Source organism: Vulpes lagopus, chromosome 2 (assembly GCF_018345385.1).
Source record: "Vulpes lagopus strain Blue_001 chromosome 2, ASM1834538v1, whole genome shotgun sequence".
NCBI classification, from domain to species: Eukaryota; Metazoa; Chordata; class Mammalia; order Carnivora; family Canidae; genus Vulpes; species Vulpes lagopus.
In genome coordinates this window covers 105195382-105215736 of record NC_054825.1, presented here as the reverse complement: position 1 = coordinate 105215736, position 20355 = coordinate 105195382, and the positions used below count along the sequence as shown (strand labels likewise).

The 20355-nt window shown below is 49.2% G+C and overlaps 2 protein-coding genes across 5 annotated transcripts in view; one reads left to right on the top strand and one right to left on the bottom strand.

The window, feature by feature from the left end:
* Positions 1-804: 804 nt before the first annotated feature.
* Positions 805-8806, top strand: DYNLT1 (dynein light chain Tctex-type 1). Of its 2 annotated transcripts, XM_041744372.1 has the most exons (5): positions 805-884; positions 4370-4411; positions 7523-7646; positions 8042-8119; positions 8386-8806. In XM_041744372.1, exons 1-5 carry the CDS (start codon positions 858-860, stop codon positions 8454-8456), a joined length of 342 nt encoding a protein of 113 aa, XP_041600306.1. In that variant the 5' UTR covers positions 805-857; the 3' UTR covers positions 8457-8806. The 2 variants fall into 2 exon arrangements, with proteins under 2 accessions (XP_041600306.1, XP_041600307.1); XM_041744373.1 differs by lacking the exon at positions 8386-8806 and having other exon boundaries at positions 8062-8117.
* A 671-nt stretch (positions 8807-9477) lies between these two features.
* Positions 9478-20355, bottom strand: part of TMEM181 (transmembrane protein 181) — a 75222-nt gene continuing 64344 nt past the window's right edge. For all 3 annotated transcript variants that reach the window (XM_041744369.1, XM_041744370.1, XM_041744371.1), the window contains exons 12-17: positions 18286-18388; positions 17635-17686; positions 15065-15147; positions 14065-14154; positions 13128-13194; positions 9478-12707 (exon numbers count right to left, since the gene is read on the bottom strand). In XM_041744369.1, the coding sequence (XP_041600303.1) occupies positions 12629-12707; positions 13128-13194; positions 14065-14154; positions 15065-15147; positions 17635-17686; positions 18286-18388 (474 nt within the window). In that variant the 3' untranslated portion in view covers positions 9478-12628. The remainder of the gene's footprint in view (positions 12708-13127; positions 13195-14064; positions 14155-15064; positions 15148-17634; positions 17687-18285; positions 18389-20355) is intronic.

The following is a 20355-nucleotide window of genomic DNA, read 5'->3' as shown; positions in this document are numbered from 1 at the left end:
GTAGCTTAATTCTACCTCATTTCAAGGGCTTGAGGTCAGCTCTTCCTGGGGAGGGATGGGAAATAGATTTTTCTTTTTTAGCAACTGGGCTTTGGAGAGGTAAGAAGTGACAGTTTCATTTCAAGGACATTAGTAAAACCAGAAAAAGCAGCCCTCAAAGTCAAAGACCTTAGCCTCAGAATACATGCAAACAGGTGCCTACAGTGCAGACCTTCTTGGAAAGTGCTGTACGATTACTAATTTTCAGGATGACCCCTGTATACAAGTGTCTGTTTAGGTCAGTCTGGTTAAAGCAGCCAGGAAGCATGCAGCATTTTACAAAATTTTCACCCAGAATGTTGGTTTTTTTTTAATGGTCATCAAAGAAAAAAAAAAATCTCATTTATATGGAAAATTTACCTCCCCAAGGGAAGGTTTCGTTCAGAGCTCAAGTTTCCTAACCCCGGATCTCCAGGAAGACTGTAAGCAATTTCTCACACGGCTCATCATATTCAGAAATCCCTTTACAATTTGTTACTACACGTCCGAACCCATTTTAACGTTCAAATTGATCCACACGGCACCAACTGGAGGGAAGGGCCGGACAGGGGAATGGCTTTTGTACATCGGTTTTGTTTTAGTTGCTGCGGCCCAGGGAGCTGCCCGGCGACTGCGCGGGTTCCCACGGCAACCAAGGCGGGGAGCGCGGAGGAGGGGCGCAGCGGGAGTCCCCAGCCCCGCGGGCCGGGCGGGGGCGGGGCCCCGAGGGGGCGGGGCCCGAGCACCAGGGGCGGGGCCCGAGCACCAGGGGCGGGGCCTGGGCGCGCCTGCGCAGTGCGCGCTACTCCGGGGGGCGGAGGCGACGCGCAGGAGGGAAGATGGAAGACTACCAGGCTGCCGAGGAGGTAACCGCCGGGCGGGGACGGGCAGGGTGGAAGCCGAGAGCCCCTGGCGCGGGCGCGCGGCGGCAGCCAAGGGCGTGTGTGGGCTCCCGGAGCGCGTCCGGGCGTGGGCGGCCGCAGTCCCTGGCGCACACTGACGGCACCGGCGCCCTGCCCGGCGCTTCGCCGTGACCCCCGGCCTGGCCTGCTCGGGGCGTCGGCGCCCGCCCGGGGGGCGGGGGGCGGGGCGGGGGCTCCCCGCGCGACGGCGGGCGCTCCGCGGGCTTCCGGGGACTTCCTGGGCGGGGCCGGGAGCTCCCCGTCTGCGCCCCTCGCGACCCCGCGCCCCGCCTCGCAGCGCCCCCGACCGGTCCACACCCGCCGGGTCCCGAACCTGGCTCCCGCGGGCCCGCCACGCCTCCGACCCGGTCCACACCCGCTGCCGGGTCCCGAACCTGGCTCCCGCGGGCCCGCCACGCCTCCGACTCGGTCCACACCCGCCGGGTCCCGAACCTGGCTCTCGCCGGCCCGCCACCCCCGACCCGGTCCACACCCGCCGCCGGGTCCCGAACCTGGCTCCCGCGGGCCCGCCACGCCTCCGACCCGGTCCACACCCGCCGCCGGGTCCCGAACCTGGCTCCCGCGGGCCCGCCACGCCCCCGACCCGGTCCACACCCGCCGGGTCCCGAACCTGGCTCCCGCCGGCCCGCCACCCCCGACCCGGTCCACACCCGCCCGCCCTCCGCCCCCCCGGACCCTGCTCCAGGCAGGCGGGGCGTTGGGAGGGTGCGGTCACTGGCTCCCTGTATTCGGCGGCGGCGGCGCAGACCCCCACCCTGGACCAGGTGCTCCGCGACCACGGCTGGGGAAACCGAAGGTCATTAGGGCGCCTGCTGACTGTTAAGGCAAGACTCCAGAGTGATTGCACGCGGGACACGCACATACAGTCACATCTTTCAGGTCCCTGCAGTCGCAGATGCGAGGCGCAGGCTGTCTGCACAGTGCACGAGTGCGCAGGGGAGCCTGCCTTTGTCCGGCCTTCCACACCTCGTTCTTCAGCCTGGCTTCCGTCCACCGCCGCCACCATCACTGGTTTCATTTTCAGTTTGAGTTTGAGATGTCAGTGTGAGAACCCCTGTGTGTGTGGGGGGGAAATAATCTGCCATTGCCTCAATGTGGAAGCAGGGTAAAGCACATAATTTGCCAAGCAGAAGACATTCTGTCTAACGGTGTGCTGTTAAAATGGCTTTCCTTCAATTTAACGTGCACTCAGGGATTAGAGCTGATGGATGCTGCTATAATAGAAAGGTAGTTGCCCATTTTCTTCTTGCTAATAATTCTTGTTGAAATTGAAGTAAGTTGAGTCTTGTCAAAAATAAACTATAGATGAATTTGGTAAGGTTTGATATTTTACCATTTTCGTCTTTTTTTTTTTTTTTTTAAGATTTCATTTATTCATTCATGAGAGACAGAGTGAGAGAGAGAGAGAGAGAGAGAGAGAGGCAGGCTTCATGCAGGGAGCTGGATGTGGGACTCGATCCCAGGTCTCCAGGATCACGCCCTGGGCTGAAGGCAGGGACTCAACCGTTCAGCCACCCAGGCGTCCCATTTTACCATTTTTGAAACTTAGTTTAAGCAGGAATGTTTGGAGGGGAACAAAAAAAAAAAATCTAAGACTAAAGGACTGACACTAGAGTTTCAGTTTTGATCCGATTTCCTAAGTACCACACAAATGGCAGTGTTTGAATGCTGGTACAACCAAGTGGATGATTATGAGAAGACATGGTTCAGGAGCACCTACCAAAGGAGAAAGCTTTTCCCTATAAACTAATGTAGGAAAATGGCTTGTATTATAGGAATGTCCATAAAACTTTAAAAAAGAATTGACACTGTAAGAGAAATCTCTTAGTAGCGGCATTCTAATTCAGGCTCCCAGCAATGAGGGGCCAAGGGACTTCGTTATTGCAGTTCTCACTTGGAGATCTGTGAATTGAAGGGGCTGAGCAGCATCTGTTTTACACAAGATAAAGCCCTAAGCCCTTGGGAAGAGTTGACCCAGACTTCTTTCTAGCAGGCGTGCCTTAGGTAATTACCAGCCCACGCTAGTCCCTTCTGAACTAAGCCTTTTCTGCATATCCTCAAACTTCCTGTAAAACTTGGACCTTTGTAAAACCACTCTCAATTCACTGGTCATATTTCCTTTAGAAGTTGAAACTGCTCAGTGGATTCTGTACACCTGCTCTACTTTTCTACTAAAAGTCTACTGAAATCCCTCCTCAGCCTTTTTTGTATTTTAGCCCCGGGGCTAATTACACAGGGATTTTTCCAACTGGTTAAGGATCATTGAAGTCCCTTGGAAGAATCCAGTAAACCTCAAGAAATCATTTGCTCTGTAAGATACTGCAAATTTTCATTCGTTCAGTGGATTGGCTTTGTCTCCACAAGTATGCCTTCTGAGTACAGCAAGTGAGAGGGCTTCAGGCAGTCTCCTCTTGATCCTCCTGGAAAGAACGGGGCATCCCTCGGACAAGGCCACAGTCAGCATCCAGCAGGGACTAAAACACTGCAAAAGCTGGGCGCTCTGCCTTTATTCCACCACGATTCACAGTGACTGAGGACCTGGGCCGCTCTAGAAGGAATGTCCAGAACTAAGGACTGTTCACAGGACTCAGACAGAACTGGTACCCATTCAAGTGTACTTTATGTAAAGAGAAAGTCATTTTTAAGCCCTGTCATTCGATTACAGGTGGCAGCCCCCCTCCCAGCTCATCCTGAGGCTCTGCTAGCAGCTATTCTGGTTTTGTAGTCCTGAAGTAGGACAGCATGAAGAAGGAAACAGCTATCAGGAAATAGTGTAACCATTGCATACTTAATCACTAATGGTGATTAAAAACAGAAACGTCTTGAGTTTCAAACCTCCTAATCAGTTTACCTTAGGAAAAGTGTCAGCTAATTTACACAAAAGTAACTCATTAAACTTGTGTATTTGTTAATGATCCTAGTAGCCAACTGAAATGGAGAGAGATTGAATCTAAAGTGACCATGGCATGAGTAAAAACAAACCAAAAACCTTTAAATTATATACATATTCAGATTCCTGATTGCCTCTCACCAGCTCTGTGATCCTCCAAGAGCCACTCAGCATTTCTTTTTTTTTTTTTTTTTTAATTTTTATTTATTTATGATAGTCACACAGAGAGAGAGAGAGAGGCAGAGAGACACAGGCAGAGGGAGAAGCAGGCTCCATACACCGGGAGCCCGATGTGGGCTTCGATCCCGGGTCTCCAGGATCGCGCCCTGGGCCAAAGGCAGGCGCCAAACCGCTGCGCCACCCAGGGATCCCCCACTCAGCATTTCTGAGTCTCTGTAGTGTCTTCCTTGGTAAAAGGAAGTTTGGTTATTTCTGAGTCTTCATTTATAAATTATGTTCATTACTTAAATTGACATTAATCAATGCAGTGGAAACATCTTTTAAAGCCATCAAATCTAACTAATTTTCTTGCTTACAGACTGCTTTTGTTGTCGATGAAGTAAGCAACATTGTAAAAGAGGTAAGAGGAAGAATACTTATCTTTAAAATGTTGATTAATGGCCTTATGAGTGAAAATAAGTGTTTTAAATACTGTCTTGGAATTGTTTCAGCTGAGCCTTTGTGTTTTGGCATTTTAAATAACAGTTTTTACTGCAGTGAATAGATAAGAATGTAGATAAGAATGTAGATAAGAATTACTTCCATATTATGTAAATTATATATTTTAAACCAGACAAGAAATTTTATATACTAGCATTATTATTGAATATTACTAAGACTTGGTTCAATGATCTTTTAACATAAAAGACTCATGGTCATGGTGTCCAAGTAAATGTTTCTGGTGTCAAATAAAGAGTGAATATAAAAAAATTGAAAAACTTTCAGTTATTTAAGACCTGGTGATCCATTTGGGGCTTACCTGCTTATTTTTCTTAAACTACGTATATAATCATTATTGACCATGGTACATCCCATAGATGATGACAGTAGAGGGCAAAACAGGATATTTGTTCTTTATTCATTTGAAGAATACATATCAAGGGGACATTAGGGATTGACCTTCAAGGATTTTACAGTATGGGGCAGGACCAGCCAGGCACTTACCAAATAATCACACTGGGAAATGTAAACTTGCATTTTTGTGTGGTAACTACCACCACATGTGGTGCTAGGAGGCATCTGTCTCACCTGCTGAGTTTAGAACTAGAAGCTGGAGGGCAGCCCTGGTGGCTCAGCGGTTTAGCGCCGCCTTTAGCCCAGAACCTGATCCTGGAGACCCAGGATCGAGTCCTGCGTCGGGCTCCCTGCATGGAGCCTGCACTCCCTCTGCCTGTGTCTCTGCACCCCCCTCTTTCTCTTTCTCTGTCTCTCATGAATAAATAAAATCTTTTAAAAAGCTAGAAGCTGGAGAATGAGTAGCAGTGGTATTAATTCAGCAAAAAGAGGGGGCAGACAGTCCAGGCAGGGCACATGTGCAAAGGCCCTGTGGTGGGACTGTGCATGGTGTGTTTGAGGGACTGACATGAGGCAGATGATGGTGGAGTAGTGCAGAGTGCTGGGGAAGCCTGGGGCAGGAATGAGGCCAGAAAGATTTTCCTTAGTCCCCTTCCCTTCCTGTGTAAATTGAGCACAGAGTGTGAAGCCATTGGCCAGAAGAAAGCCATTAGATGACCTAAGTTTATTTTTTATTATTTTTTAAAGATTTTATTTATTTAATCATGAGAGAGACACAGAGGCTGAGACACAGGCAGAGGGAGAAGCAGGCCTCCTGCGGGAAGCCCAATGGGGGACTCGATCCCAGCACCCCAGGATCACGCCCTGAGCCAAAGGCTCAACCACTGAGTCACCCAGGTGCCCCTAGATGACCTACGTTTAAAGTACCAGCTGAGATTATGTGTGTAATTTTGAATGGCCTCTAATGGAAATTCTTGACTAATGCCAGAGTGATCAAGAACCACAACCCATTTTTGTGATCAACACCAAAAAGCAAGATGATATTGTTGTACCATATACATCATTCACCATCACACATGATTTTCTGGTTGTTGTGCAAGATCTGTAACAGTTTGCTTTGGTTTCCCTGCACACGGTGTTTCTTAGGGAACGTGGGGGTGGGGCAGGCAGGTGGCAGAGCCAGAGTGGAACTGAGAAGTGGGGTTGGCTTATCGTGAAGGCCCCCGTGATCTCCGTGTTTTCGGCGTCACTGACTCAGTTGCCAGGCAGCAAGTGCAGTTGAAGGTAGACCCTCCCAGGCCCCGTGACAGCAGGAGATAGTATTGCTGTGGTCCCCTCCACGGGCACTGGCCTCTACAACCTTTGTTCCCTCCCTCTGGAATAGGTTAATTCACTTGAGCTGTTTCAAGGATTGGGTAGTAATGTGTTTGGGTGGGTCCAGAATTGGAGGGCAGTTTTCCTCCCTCCCCGAAAAACAGCTCCTGTCACAGTGCACGTGGAGAGAGCAGCCCAAGGTAGGGGCTTAGCTTGACCAGTATCCAGATGTCTTAACAACCAGGTCCTTTCAAACCAGGAGTGCCTGTGTCCCCACAACCTTATTTTATGCTGAGCTGGGAAGAGCGGAACATGTCAGAGGATGAGAAGGAGCTATGACAGGAGGGATGAAGGGGAAGGAAGGCTGGCAGCTACACGAGGTGTGTTTAATGTGACTGCTCAGAGTCCCAGGGTAAATAGGTGCGACTACAAATAGTATTTTGTTCCCCAAAAGCAAGGTCACTGGGCTTATGCCCCAGACAGTAGACCCTAATCCATCTCCAATGTGCACAGCTCCAATCCCAGGGTTGTGTCTCCGCATGTCTGAGGACAGAACTGGGCCCTCACCAAATTATTTTAGGTCATAGTTGTCATCAAAACCCAGGTCTCTGGTTTCCAGCTAGAAAGGGGTAGAGAAGGAAGCCGCTTAGAGGCAGGTGCATTGGCATCAGCAATAAATGGCCCACAAAAATCATAAAATGCTAACAGCCTAACTACACACTTGAGACGAGCAGGGGCAGGCAGCTGTACCTGTTCCCGAATAATTTCTGAGACACACAGCATGAACCCTCACCAGGATGCAGCACAGAAAAAAGACTAGGAATTTCAGATAAAGAGAAAAATACATTAACCTTACAATAATTTTTCTAATATATAGGGCTCTTTTTTATTATCTGAAAAGTGCACTTATGTGTTATGTTCCCAGAAAATACTGGATAAGTGAGGTATTTTTGAATACATGGTTATTTGCATAGGTTTGTATGTTGTCAGTTGTACAATCAAGCAATAAAGATTCCTGTGTCTGCTATATTTTAAGAAAGGAATGGGCAAAGGAAAATGTTTTCTAGCCTCAGTAGAAAAAAAAAATTATCATCTCCAACTACGAACTGCAATAGTCAACAGTAAATTCAGTCAACATGTTTTTAAAATTTGACAGATTCTATGGAAGTGTGGATTTTTAAGAATATGTAACTTAATGAAATAGGACACTCTAAAAAGGTGTGTTTGCAGATGAGTCCTCGTGATTACAGATGTGCTATTTCATGCAGACTGTATTGTGACAGTTCTCATGGTGGGAGCCTCGGCACTAAGTGGAGGGTTCTGGCTGAGTTCTACCAACAGTGACCCTGTGCTTCTGTTCCAGGCTATCGAGAGTGCCATTGGTGGCAATGCCTATCAGCACAGCAAAGTGAATCAGTGGACCACAAATGTCGTAGAACAAACTTTAAGCCAACTCACCAAGCTGGGAAAGCCATTTAAATACATCGGTAATGCATTTTTGCTTCTTGTATATATTGCTGGTGGTTGGTGACATGCTGGTGAGAGGCGAGTGTGGCAGTGTGATGTCTGACCTCAAAGCACCCGGTAGGGGCAGGTCACTGTATTGTGTGCATTGCCACCCTCCTGGCCTGTTCAGCAGCTCAGACAGTTGCAGGGCGCACATCACAGCATTTCCCAGCACTTCAGATCAGATGCTTTTACAACAGGCATGTGGTGCGGGACAGGGACGGGTGTGACTTGTCACTGTCACAGGGCCAGGCAGTCTACCCCGATAGCCGTTAGCCCAAACACCAGCCACGGGTTCTTCGTACATATGCTGACAGTAGGCTAAAAGAAATGTGTGTTGCCAAGCAGATCTAATAAAAGTTTGTTTTAATTGAAGTGACCTGTGTGATTATGCAGAAGAACGGAGCGGGGTTACACACAGCGAGTTCCTGCTTCTGGGACAGCTCCACTGACGGTACGGTTCTCCACTGTCCTCTGCAGGCCTGTCGTGGGCTCTCCCTGCAGGCTCCGCGTGCTCCTTGACCCTGCTGAGATCTAGAGTTTTCTGAACATGTGCTCGGATGTTTCAGGTCTTTGAAAGCATGTTTATTAGAGTCCCCTTTAACACTCTGTATAGGGAAGAGTCTGAGCAGCCTCATCTCTGTGCCACACAGAAGCCCAAGAAGTGAGGCTAGCGCGCCCATCTCCCTGAGTTGAGCGCTCTGTGCCTTCTCCCCGCAGGCAGCTGCACGGTGCGCTGGGAGAACAAGACCATGTACTGCATTGTCAGCGCCTTCGGGCTGTCCATCTGACCGTCGGCGGCCCTGCCTTCCCCCTCTGCCCCGCTCGCCGCCTCTCCTGACGGCCACGGATCCGGTGAACGCTGTCCTTGTGCTCTTTCAGTGTCTCTCGTGGCGCTCTCACAACGTGGAGAAAAGGCAGGTGACTGCCCTGTTCTGTGAACGGCGCATTCCATGAGAGGCTAGTCATCCCAGCGGCCAGGCCTGTGCTGCCACTTGTCTTAACTCTGAACATTTCTTCCCAAAGGTGCTAAAAACTGAAATCTGCTAGTTTGAAGCTTTCTCTCTCTCTGAATGACTCAGATACACTAATTTTCCATACTTTGTACTTTGGTTAGAATAATAAATTATTCCACTTTAAAGTTTGTATTTTTCTTCATAGTCTAAATAATACTACAAATGAATTCTTCAGTTTTCAGTAGTGACTTTAGAATCTATAGAATTGCAAAACCAAAAAGGAAGTTACAATTTGGCGTCGGTCCCCTCCAATATAAGGATTTGCTGCTTTGATGTGAGGGCCCCGGATCCTGCTGGCTTCTGGAAGCGTGCCCGCTGGTCCCTGCTCTGGCCAGAGCTCTCAGCCCCACATGCTGCCCGGTCTGCCATGGGGCGGCTCCTACCTCAGTGTTCTCCACTTGTCAGTGGCAAGCCTCCGAAAAATGTTTTAGTACTTTGGGGCTTCCAAAATGCTTTCATGATCATTTTTCAGCTACAATTAGGCCCCTATTTATAAATCTGCAAACACGTTTGGAGGTTATTGGACTGATATTTTTTATCTAAGGAGGGAGATGGGCCCCTGCCCCAGTCTGGGACCTCACCCTTTGCTCATCCATGGGCCACATTCACACAGGGATTAAAACACACTCTCGTGTCCGCCTGCCAAAATGAAGAATGCACTTTGTCCCTGAAGCACTTCTGCCTGAATGGCCAAATTAACTCCACAAGAGCAAATAAATCACATAAGGATCGAATATTTAAAATTTATTAATATTTACCAGAAAGGAAGTTTCAGAATGAAGCCATTCACAAAGTGTAAGTTTGCCATAAATAAACATTTATTCACTTTTGACTGATACAGTGATCATTCTGTGATCAGTTACTGTGCTCATCGACACAGTTCCAAGATCTCCTACATAGTTCTAGCTTTCCTTTTGAACTTAAAGTTTAAAGTTGTTTTTATTTTACAAATATTTACAGTAATTTTGTAAAAAGGCAGTTTTCAGTAGCAGAAAATTCTGTGTTTCACTGTGTGGGATTATAGTTACCAGTATATCAAACATGTCAAGTCAACAGCAGGATAACAAGATGTCACAGGCTAAAGCGACTTCCCTTGGGCCTGGGGAAAAGATTTGTAGCTTTCTTCCCAAAAGTCTAACCTCTAAGGCAACTGGTTTCTAAAATCTTCAAAATACATAAATATTTAGTGACTTAACTAGAAATCACTAGATGTCCCTTTTTACCATCCTGTCGAGCTTCCATGGTTTCCTCTGTGAGGAGGATTCCAGGAAGTAAGTCACTGACCATACCGTGACCAATTCAACACAACTGTACCTTCAGTAAATAGTTCACGGAATGCTTGAGGCTGGTGACATTTGTCTTGTAACCTGCCCATTTAGTGGGCTGGGTTTACATAATGTATCTAAACTTTTATTGCAATCTGTAATTATGTACAGGAACAATCTTACAAACCTTGAATATATTTTATATATCCCCTTCTCTAGCCTTTCAAATGGGGCTGAAGAGAGAGAAAACTGCATCACTTCACTGCTGTAATGATTTAATAATAAATCAAGCAGACCTATTACCCACACGGATAATGATGCTCTCCCTAGGGAAGCTGAAATACGTACGGTCATCTTCCAGGTTCCCCTAGACTGGACCAGTGTAAAAAATTACCCAAAGATGATGTTATTCAAGCCATTACCATGGAAGAACTAAAGTCAGCCCTTTGAATTTACAATTGAAGTTTGCAAAACTTTGATACTCTCCAAGAAAAAAACAATTTTCTTGCTACTGTCTACAATTTCTGGCAGACTTTAGTGTTTTAATCTAATACCTATGGCATATATACTACATGCTAAGTGCTATATACGTTAAGCAAATCTTTACATGGAGTGCGTAATATGTTGATCTTTATATGATACACCAGAGACAAGACTGAGAATGCACAATTTAACAGAGAGCCATTTTCCCCTTAAGTACTTTCTTTTATAATTTTGTTTCCAACTTAGTTACAAAAAGCAAATAAATACTCCCATATTTTCATTTCAATGACTTGGTGCCATGAAGAATCAAGTATGAAGAGATCAGTCATCAGTTTATAATTACACTATAGGACAAAGACAAGTTTTAAAAAGTTCTAATGTATATGGCTAAATGCCTCAAGTAGTTTACATTTGCTGATAAATAAAAGCATTCCAAATTATGGACATTTAATAATGATTAAAACTTGTAAACTATATCACATACTAGAATACATTAATCAGCACAAGTAAGTTTTCATCAATTTACATAAATTATTTCTAGTTAGAAGTTGAAAAATGTGGTAACAGAAAAATTCTTCCAATACCTTGGAGTACACGGAATCAAAAAAAAAAAAAAAGTAATAATTAAAAAAAAAAAAGTAATCACACCACTGAAAATGTAAAAACCACGTAGACTTGAATTACCCTTGCAGTAATACAGCTGTTTTAATCCAAACTTTTATATTTACAAGGTTTTAAAAACAAATGGAATCCATATTAAAGGTACATTATCACTAAGGTTTAAACAGAAAGATGTGAAGCCATAATGAGAAGTCTCTCATGAACCTCTCTAAGGGCCCAGCACTACCTAGAGTGAATACAATTTTTAGCTATTTGAGAGTTAATGCATAGATGAAGGAAACGTAGGTACTGCTTGCGGAGCGGAACAACCCTACCCTATGCTGCTGCATCTGCCAAGACGCCATCAATCAGGATGTTAGCCATGACCGTACGGTAACGGTTCAAGAGAGACGTTATTGTGCATTGTCAAAGGAAAAGGAAAGGAGAGCTCTATACCAGCCTTCTACACTTTGTCTTTGACAAAAAGGAACTGGCAACTCTCCAGGGCCTTCTCTGATGCCACAGATTCAGCAGCTCCAGACAACTTTTCTCTTCCCTGGCCACTGGGGAGCAGGGCATGATTCCCAGCAAGTGACCTTCCACCCAAAGATATGCTTTCCACAAGTCATCCAAAATGTTTTACTTCTTTCATCTGTTTCAAATGTGGAACTGAAAAATTTTTTCAAGATAAAAAAATTTATAATAATATATCAATCCTTTGTCTAGCTTTTATTAAAAAAATAAGTTCCACGGGGTGTTCTCTCTTAATGGAGTTGTAGAAATGACAGCTTATAGGAACTGTAGTGGATACCCTCTTCCCCACCCCGCACCACATCCGTTCCCATTCATGTATGTAATGCTCACATGCACACGCGTGTGGACACAGGCCCTTGGAAACTATGGCAGCAAGACCTCTCCCCTGGAGCTGGCTCTTGTCATCTTACCCTTTCCTTATGAACCTCAGCCAGTCCTCCTCAGACCCCACAAAACTAGTTCTGCCCAGTGGCCGTGAGGGGCTAGCACCCACCTGCCCACCATTGCCCTAATGAGCCACTGCACAGGCATTTTGGACAGGAGTTCCTAGTCACTTAGGATGCTCGGTTAGCCAGAGCGCCGGCCGCTCCAGGGGGAAGGTCTGCCCCCAGGAGACAGGCACAGAAACAGGCTTCCTTTGAGTTTCAAAGGTGGAAACTGGTACAGGGCAGGAAGAAAGGAGGAAAGAGGAGACCTTCACCGTGCTTATGACCTCATTCATAAGGGTTTTCCATGGACTCAGAATGAGCAATTAAAAAAAAAATTCACTAAAAACAGGAGTAATTACCTCCTCGCCACTAAAAATGAACTCTTTCTCATCTGAAATCTTTGAAAAAGGAATTGGCTGTTCATGCTTGTTATCAGCACCTCTCTTCTCAAATAAAGGCAGCCGCTCTAACAATTAATTTGGCCCAATGGTTAAATTTGTCCTTGGTTTTGGTTTTCCTTTCAAAAATATGTAAACACAGAAGGACCAGGAATCCTCTGCTTCTGAGACCAGGCCGAACACCAGCAGTGGCAGAGGCAGTCAGGAAGCGGCGCGGCAGCAACGCGTCGGCCTGGGACTCAGTCACTCTCAGATCCTTCTTTGTACTGTGCCCGGATGGCCTGGCCGTTCTGCAGGGGCATTTCTTCATAGTCGCTCCTGTCATGAAAGAGACCCTAGATGCCATGTGGCTTTTGACAGCTCCTCATCTATTCTCTTGCACACTGATGTGCCATTCTAGCAAGAATGCCGCACATCACAGCTCTGCGCTCCCCATTTCCATAGCCTGCTGCTCCTGCCGGCTCCTCACCCCCCTCAGGGCCCAGGGCCCGCCGCCAGGAAGAACTGTTCCTCCTGTGGTCACCACCCGTGGGAAGTGTTCAAAAAATGGAACACCACTCAATCTAGTCAGAACAATGTGAAAAATAGAACACTGTGGGATCACAGGGCATTCCCAGGTAAAAGAAACATCACAATGCCTTGAAAATCATTTTAGAATGATTACAGCCTGTTCAGCAGACGCATAAAACCGGGCCAAATGCTCACTATCGGACAGCTTTCCGAGAGGCAGGGACTTACCCATAGATCACATCATCGTCAGAGTCATTCAGCATGGAGAATGCAGGGTTGTCTTTCAGCTGCGACTCTGAGAAACCACAAAAACATTTTTATGTTATTAGCCTGGGGAGCCAGGATGCTACAGAAAAAGGATAGGAGTCAGAGAGGGCAGGATTCAAGTCCCAGCTTCCACCGTTTATCATTTGTGGGACCTGGACAAATCTTGCCTCTCGAGCATTTTCTCACATACAGGCTGGGGCTGCATCACTACTTGGCAGTCTGGTGGGCAGAGCGCGTGGTGGAAGCTCCAGGAGGAGACAGACTCCAGGAGGGGCCCTCCATCGGGAGCTGCGATCCGGCTATTATGTTCTCCCAAGTCCCAAGTCCACCTGGGAGCAGGGGCAGAAAAAACCCAGGAGACCAGGAGACGCCAGCCCTGCTCCCTGCCACCCCTGGGAAGGAAGCCACTTTGTCTAGTTTCTTCATCTCAGAAGGAAGTAACTGCACCTTCGTTAAAGTGGCTGTGAGGCATTTTGGCACTTTGGGAACTCACACAACACAGGAGTCGGGTGGTGGGCCTGAAATGCTACGCCCCTGCCCAAGTTCCAGGAAGTTCCTGCCCTTTCGGCCTTTCACAGTCTGGTTCTTCTTTGGAGGGGGGAGTGGTACACAATGGCTTTCTGAGCAGCCATGGCATGAGTGTTCAACAGATGTGGCTTCGCATGGCTGAGGGACACGCTCGGGCTCAGATCCGCTAACAAAACACCTGTTTCCATGCTGGGCTCTGATGACACAGCACATGCTGTGTTCTAACTACAACTCAGGGCTTACACCAAGACTTACTTCGTCTTTTTCCGCTACCGAGTTTTGGGGCCCAGCCCTGACAGGGAACCCGGGGGATGGGTCCCGGATTGCAGTGAGGCCATCTGACCAGCCAGCCAGCCCCAGGGTGGCTTACCATACAGGGCGTTCTTCGACGGAGAGTACACAAAGGCCAAAGTGTAGAGGTAAAAGTTCAACAAGCCGTAGAAAGATAAGAATTCAGCTGGTGACACCGTCAAGGGAAATCACCAGCCCCGGAACTGGTGTCTGGCTGCCCCCTCTAAGCACCAGCAGTCCTTTCTACTGCTGACCGCCAGCGAGGACCCCACGGTGCCACAGCCCAGACAGCAGGACACCACAGGGCAAGCCCACAGCCAGAGGTTACGATAACCTTTCAAGGTCACTTGTTGATAACAGGTGCACCTTGTTCTTTTCTACCCATGGAAACCTCTGGAGGTGGTGGGGCCTGACGTGATCAAATTACACACAAAGAACAGAGCCCCATGCACACATATGGGTAAATCGAGAATGAAATGAAAAACTAGAACGGTCTATCAAACCAGTCGTTCTTAATCTTTTCTGCATTACAGACCCCCCTCTGAGATGCCGATAAAAGGTTTGTATGAAATCCAGCCAGTAAAATTTGAAAAATCCTGCATTAATTCTAAGGACAGGAAGAAGCCCAAGGAAAAGAACCTACATGAAAGGGATTAACTCTAAAGCACCCCCTGATGGACGCCAGCAACGCCGGGGGAGCGGCAAGCTCTGGAAGCTGCCAAGCAGCCGAAGAGCTTAGTGGGAGGCAAGGAGCCTGCCTGCTGGCCTCCGGCACACTCACATCTGGGTGATGGGGAGAGACACTCAAAACGGGCTCAGCCTCTCCTTGGTGCTCTGCGGGGAGAAGTGGGCACCACAGACTGATGCTGAGTCCTGAATGGTGCCTGGATTCCTGAAGAATCCAGGGACAGGGGAGCAGGGGGATGGGAGAGCAGCTGGGAAGTGACTCCCTCTGGAATGGTGGGGCCCATGACACACAGACGCCCCAGTGACCTGCCGCTTCTGCATGGCCCTGACACACTAACCACTCCCGGCACAGCGTGGGCCTGAGACCTGTCGGCTTCCAGTGAAAAGGATATAATTCTGGTAGTGAGTTGACAGTTCAGCTACAAAATTGTCTTGTAATACTTGTGCTCCAAACCTTAAATAAAGGATGACGATGCTGAAAAGAAGGAGGAAGGACAGTGAGTAAACACAGGCGAAGAAATGGCCTCAGCTCCACAGCACTCATTCCATTCACCCCGGTCCCACGGTCCATTCACTACAATTTCTGCACGAACCTGGGCACGCGCGCACGCACACACACACAGCCCCCCCCCCCCCCCCCCCCCCCCCGCCACAGGTGTTTGGTCTCAGATCCAGGAGGGCCGCTGCTGGGACAGAAGCAGGTGGCCGCCGGCACGGGTGCCCTGAAGCACCCGCTCGGCATGGCTCCTTCCCTTCTCACGCTGCCTTAGGTCTCCTTTCCCAGACCAGCTCCTCCCACATGACAAGGCCCTGAGGAAAGTCGGCTTCCCCCAGTCACATTTCCCTCCTCAGGCTCGGCGATTCCCACGGTGAGGGAGCATGGCACCTCTGTCCAGACATAATGATGACACGGAGCTCCGCAGCCAAGCGGCGCTCCCCTGAGCGTCTCCAGTGTCTGAGCCAGCACCCTGCGCTCGTCTCCCCTCCCCGTGGTCCATTCACACAGAGCCAGAGGGACCCCTAACCAACTGTAAATCAGAGCCTCCCACCTCCTGGCTTCGATCCCTCCCAAGGGTTCCCATCACTGAAAATAAACTGGGGCTCCTCCTGCTGGCGTGCAGGGCCGGAGCTCACCTCTCCGGGGGGCCGCCTGCCCTCCCTCACCTCCTCACCTCCCCTGGCACTCCTGCTCCTCTTACACTCACCAAGCCACCTGCTGTCCCCATGACTCCTCCCTCAGGCCTCAGGCCAAGTGTCTCTTCTGCAGAGACGTCCCCTCCCGTCTAAAGCAGAATCTCTCCTGCCATCATCACATAGTTTTTATTAGGGGGCTTATGCTATTTATCTACTTGTTTATCACCATCTTCCTCCATTAGAATAGCAACCCGGTGATAGGGAGGAACCTGTCGGCCTGCTGACCAGAGCACACACTCCATACATGCTTTTTGGACAAATAAATGAGTCCCTTTGAAACTTTTATGAAGAAAGACCGTAAAGGCAGAATGACTTCTAAGTCAGACTCTACAGAAGGCATCTCACTCCCAAACCTGTGGACTTGGCATGAGGGTGAAGACATGTGAGGGGATGTGAGGGGGATGTGGGGTGTGTGTAGGGGGGGTGTGTGAGGGGATATGAGAAAATGCATGAGGGAACGTGAGAGGTTTGAAAGTCTAAGTGTTTATGAGAGGGTGTGAATATGTGAGAGTATTGTGAGGTAGTGTGTGAGAGTGTGTATGGTGTGTGAGAGGGAGAGTGTGAGAAAGTGTATGAGGGGGTGTGAGGATAAGAGTGTGAGTGTGGAAGGGATGTGAGTGTGTGTGTGTGTGTGTGTGTGTGTGTGTGTGTGTAGGGATATGAGAAAATGTGTGAGGGGATATGAGAGTATGTGAGAGGTTTGAGAGTGTATGTGTGTATGAGGGGGTGTGAGCATGTGAGCATTGTGAGGTAGGGTATGAATGTGAGAGGGAGTATGTAAGAAAGTGTGAGTGTGTGGGGGGTGGGAGAGTGAGTGTGAGGGAATGTGTGAGGGGGTGTGAGAGAGAGGTGTGTGAGGAGTGTATGTGTAAAAGAGCATGAGGGCGTGTGAGGGAGCCTGTGTGAGAAGCAGAGATCACCTGTGCACATGCGCTGAGGAAGGGCTGCCTACAGGACACCCGCACTGCTGTTTCCAGGTGAAAGCAGATGCCGAATGGAGAGCGCTGAGATCGTGTGGTATGATGGGCAATGAGCACGACTTGGATGGGAAGGGACATGGGTGCCCACGGGAGGCCAAAACTCAGGCAGCGGGGCACCCTACAGCTGCCCTACAAAACTGGCCTCTCAGAGCCCCATGTGGCTCCCAAGGAAAACAGCCGGCAGCCATTTATTTGCCACCCAAACTGCCAAAAAGAAAGGCAAGTGACTATAATCTTTCCCTCTGGACTCGGATTTTAGCAGAAAGAAGCAAACACAAACAGCCAAACAATGATTTGGCAGGCATTCACAGAAACGACCTGGTCACCTGGGCCTCACTCAGCCTCTGCAGCCTCCCACCACAGCCTTCCCCCACCCAGCGTCCTTCCCCTGGGGCCATCGCGTGGTGGTTCAAAGACACCCATGGTACCGAATTCAAATACAAATACACAGTCCTCTCCTTGGAGCATCAAAAGGTCGCCAGGCACCAAGTATGAGGTATTCTAGTTCTCAACCCCACACTGGGCTGTGGCCACTCCACCCGCATGGCCCAGGGCCCGCAGGCCTCATCTACGCTCGTCATTCCCCGGGGCATTTATAACACAATGTGAGCTCTCTTGGCCACTGGGGATACTCAGTGCCTGCCCTGAGCAAGAGGCCCTCTGACCCAATGAACAGATCTGGCTAGAAATGCACTGAAATTAATTCTGTGAAAGGGGAGAAAAGATATTCATGACAGGAAAATACAAATTCGCTGTTTTGCTTCTTTCAAGGAATAAAGTCTTCTTACCTAATAACAAGCACTACAAAAGTCAATGCAGTCAAAAATTTTAACCTGAGATCTGAAAAAGAAAGAAATACCTCATTAAACCACTTTGGAAGTAAATTCCATTCTTACCACAGGGAGCTTAAGAAAAAAAAAAAGACAAATAATGAACCGAGCCTCCTGAACAAAACCCCTCCTCCGTCTGAACTTTAAGCCTGTATGCACCTGAAGCCCAGAAGACATGCGCGGTCCCACCTGCCCAGAGTCGAGGAGGCACCCCAGGGAGACGACGGCCATTGTTACTTGGTTGTTCCAGATTGAGAGAAGGGATCCATGTGAGCAGATGACTTGCCCTAACTCGGGACTAGGAAAAACCGCCCTGGCCACCTCCTCGGCAAGGTACAATTCTGGGAGGATCCACCCAGGGCCCCAGGTGGCTTCCACCTCATAGGCCTCCCAGTGCTGGCCCCAAGGCACTGTCTAAAAGGCCCAGAGTCGCCCATTCAGCCCTGCTGTGGCTCCTCAGGGACCGAAGGTGCTTGTCCCCAGCAAGAGGGAGTGGGACAGGTCCCATCCAGGTCAGGCCCTTGCTGGGTGGGCTCCCGAACAAGAGGCCAGCTGTGCGGCCAGCTCCCAGCTTGCCTGGCCTTGGGCAGTTCGTGATGGGGCACTTACCTACATAAGGCATGTGACGCAGCTCGGAACAGGCCCGCACGATCAAGAACAGAAGGTATAAAATATACACGGCTGCCACCACCATGAAGAAAATCTTCATTCCCTAGAATGACACACGATGGCAGCTGAGTAAGAACAGGCGCTCGGCCCTGCTCCTCCTTCCAACGCCACGGCAAGCAGGAAAACCGAGCATCTTTACAAGGAGCCTAGAGTCCTGAGGGTCTCTCCATGACAGAGAACAAGAGCGTGTTCCTCAACCAGACTCGCTGCTCGGCCTTCTGTGAGCCACGTGGCTCACCCGGGGACAGCCCCGGCCCTGCTTGGCCCCATGAGCCAGAGTCCAAGCTCCCTCTGCGGGGCCCAGGATGCAACGGGAGCTCAGCACACCAGTGCTGGCTCTGCAAGCCTCAGGCTTCCAGCATTCCCTCTAGTAACAGACACAGGCCACTGATTGAGAAGGGGACACAAAGGTGACCACAGCCACGGTGACAGCTGCCTTGCTCAAGTCCTTCCGAGTGCTGGCCAAGGGCTTTGGGTTCCTGCTCCATTCAACCTGCATGGCAACTCTTCAGCAGGGACGGCGCCACCATCCCCTTCTACAGAGGGAGAGCACGGGGACAGCAGGGGCTGGGGAGGTGGGAGGCTTGACCTGCAGGCCACTTGGGAAGCTGGCACGCTGGCCCAGGTACCCACCCTGGTGACCTAAGACCCCTGACCACCCCTCAGTTTTCACATGAGAACCGGACAAAAGCTCCAGTGACAGATTAGCAGGAACCTATTTATCTCAATCTGGGTAGTGACACTCAACCAACAGCCCTGTAGATCTGTCACTGGGGTCTGCAGAATCTTCCCTGAGAATGTGTCAATACAGCTCTTCCCTGTCCTCTCCTTTCATGTCATGCCCCTAGAGAAGGCTTCTCTGAGGCTTACCCCCTCCCACACATGGCCCCAAGCCTTCCCGGGGTGTAGGTGCCCCGCCTCGGGTCTCCTGCAGGCCTTCCTCCCCACCCAGCACCACCCACAGCCCTGCCCAAGGCCTCTGCCAACTTGGCGCACGGCTCCAGGCAGCTCTGCAACAGCACCGCCCTTCCCTGGCCCAGAATACCTCCGCTCCTCTCCAGTTCCAGGTTCAGCCCCTTCCCCCAAAAAACCTATTACAGCATTAGAAGACTAAAAGACAAAGGACAAAACACAAATAGACACCTCCTCCCCTAGAAACTTGGGCCCACTGTCCCTAAGGACACAGGGACGCTGCACACCAGTCTGTACTTACTACTAAGCTTTTTCTCCCTCACAAGGTCCTATATTCTTTGAGGGCAAAGATCATAGCACATGGCTCATAAGGCATACACTGAGCAACCTTCAAAACTCCTCAAACTTCTAAATAATGGAATGAAAGACTACCAGTGCTCCCCTGCAAAAATCTGGCTAAGAATCATGTGCTCAGACTACTCGCTATGACATGTGTAGTCTCAACACAAGCCACACATCTTTCAAGATAATCATCATTCACTAAACCTCCCTCTTTCTCAGAGGCCATTCCCATAAAGAACCACAGTTTTTATCACTTTACAGGAGGCTCTGCAAAGCATCCAGAGAAATGGTGGCGATCACCCAAGCTCAGGATTCAACCCCGTCATGCCTCTGGGATTGCCCTGCTGAGACCATGCCTTCTAGATACCTCACAGGCTCCCTCTGGCCCCGGGGCCCCTCTCACATCCATGCCCTGGCTAGGCAGCCAGCCGTGCCCAGGAGGGGCTGCCCCGTGAGAGGCCTTGGGATGGCAATAAACCCAGAGATTTGAGGGAAAGCTACATATAGGGCCACTAAACTGAGTGCCACTTACTGACCCCTGTGTAAAATAAACACTGGACCCCCTACTTGAAAATACAAAGAATTCTAGGTTTTGGTGAGAGCAGAGCATTACCCAGGGTGCTGTGTCCTGTTGCTGCTGTGCCTACAGGCCCACACCAGCCAGCCTGGCCACACCATTTATTCTCTTGGAAACATTTCTCTACTTTAGAGAATTAAATCAACAAAATGAACAAAACAGATTTCTTAATTGCTCTA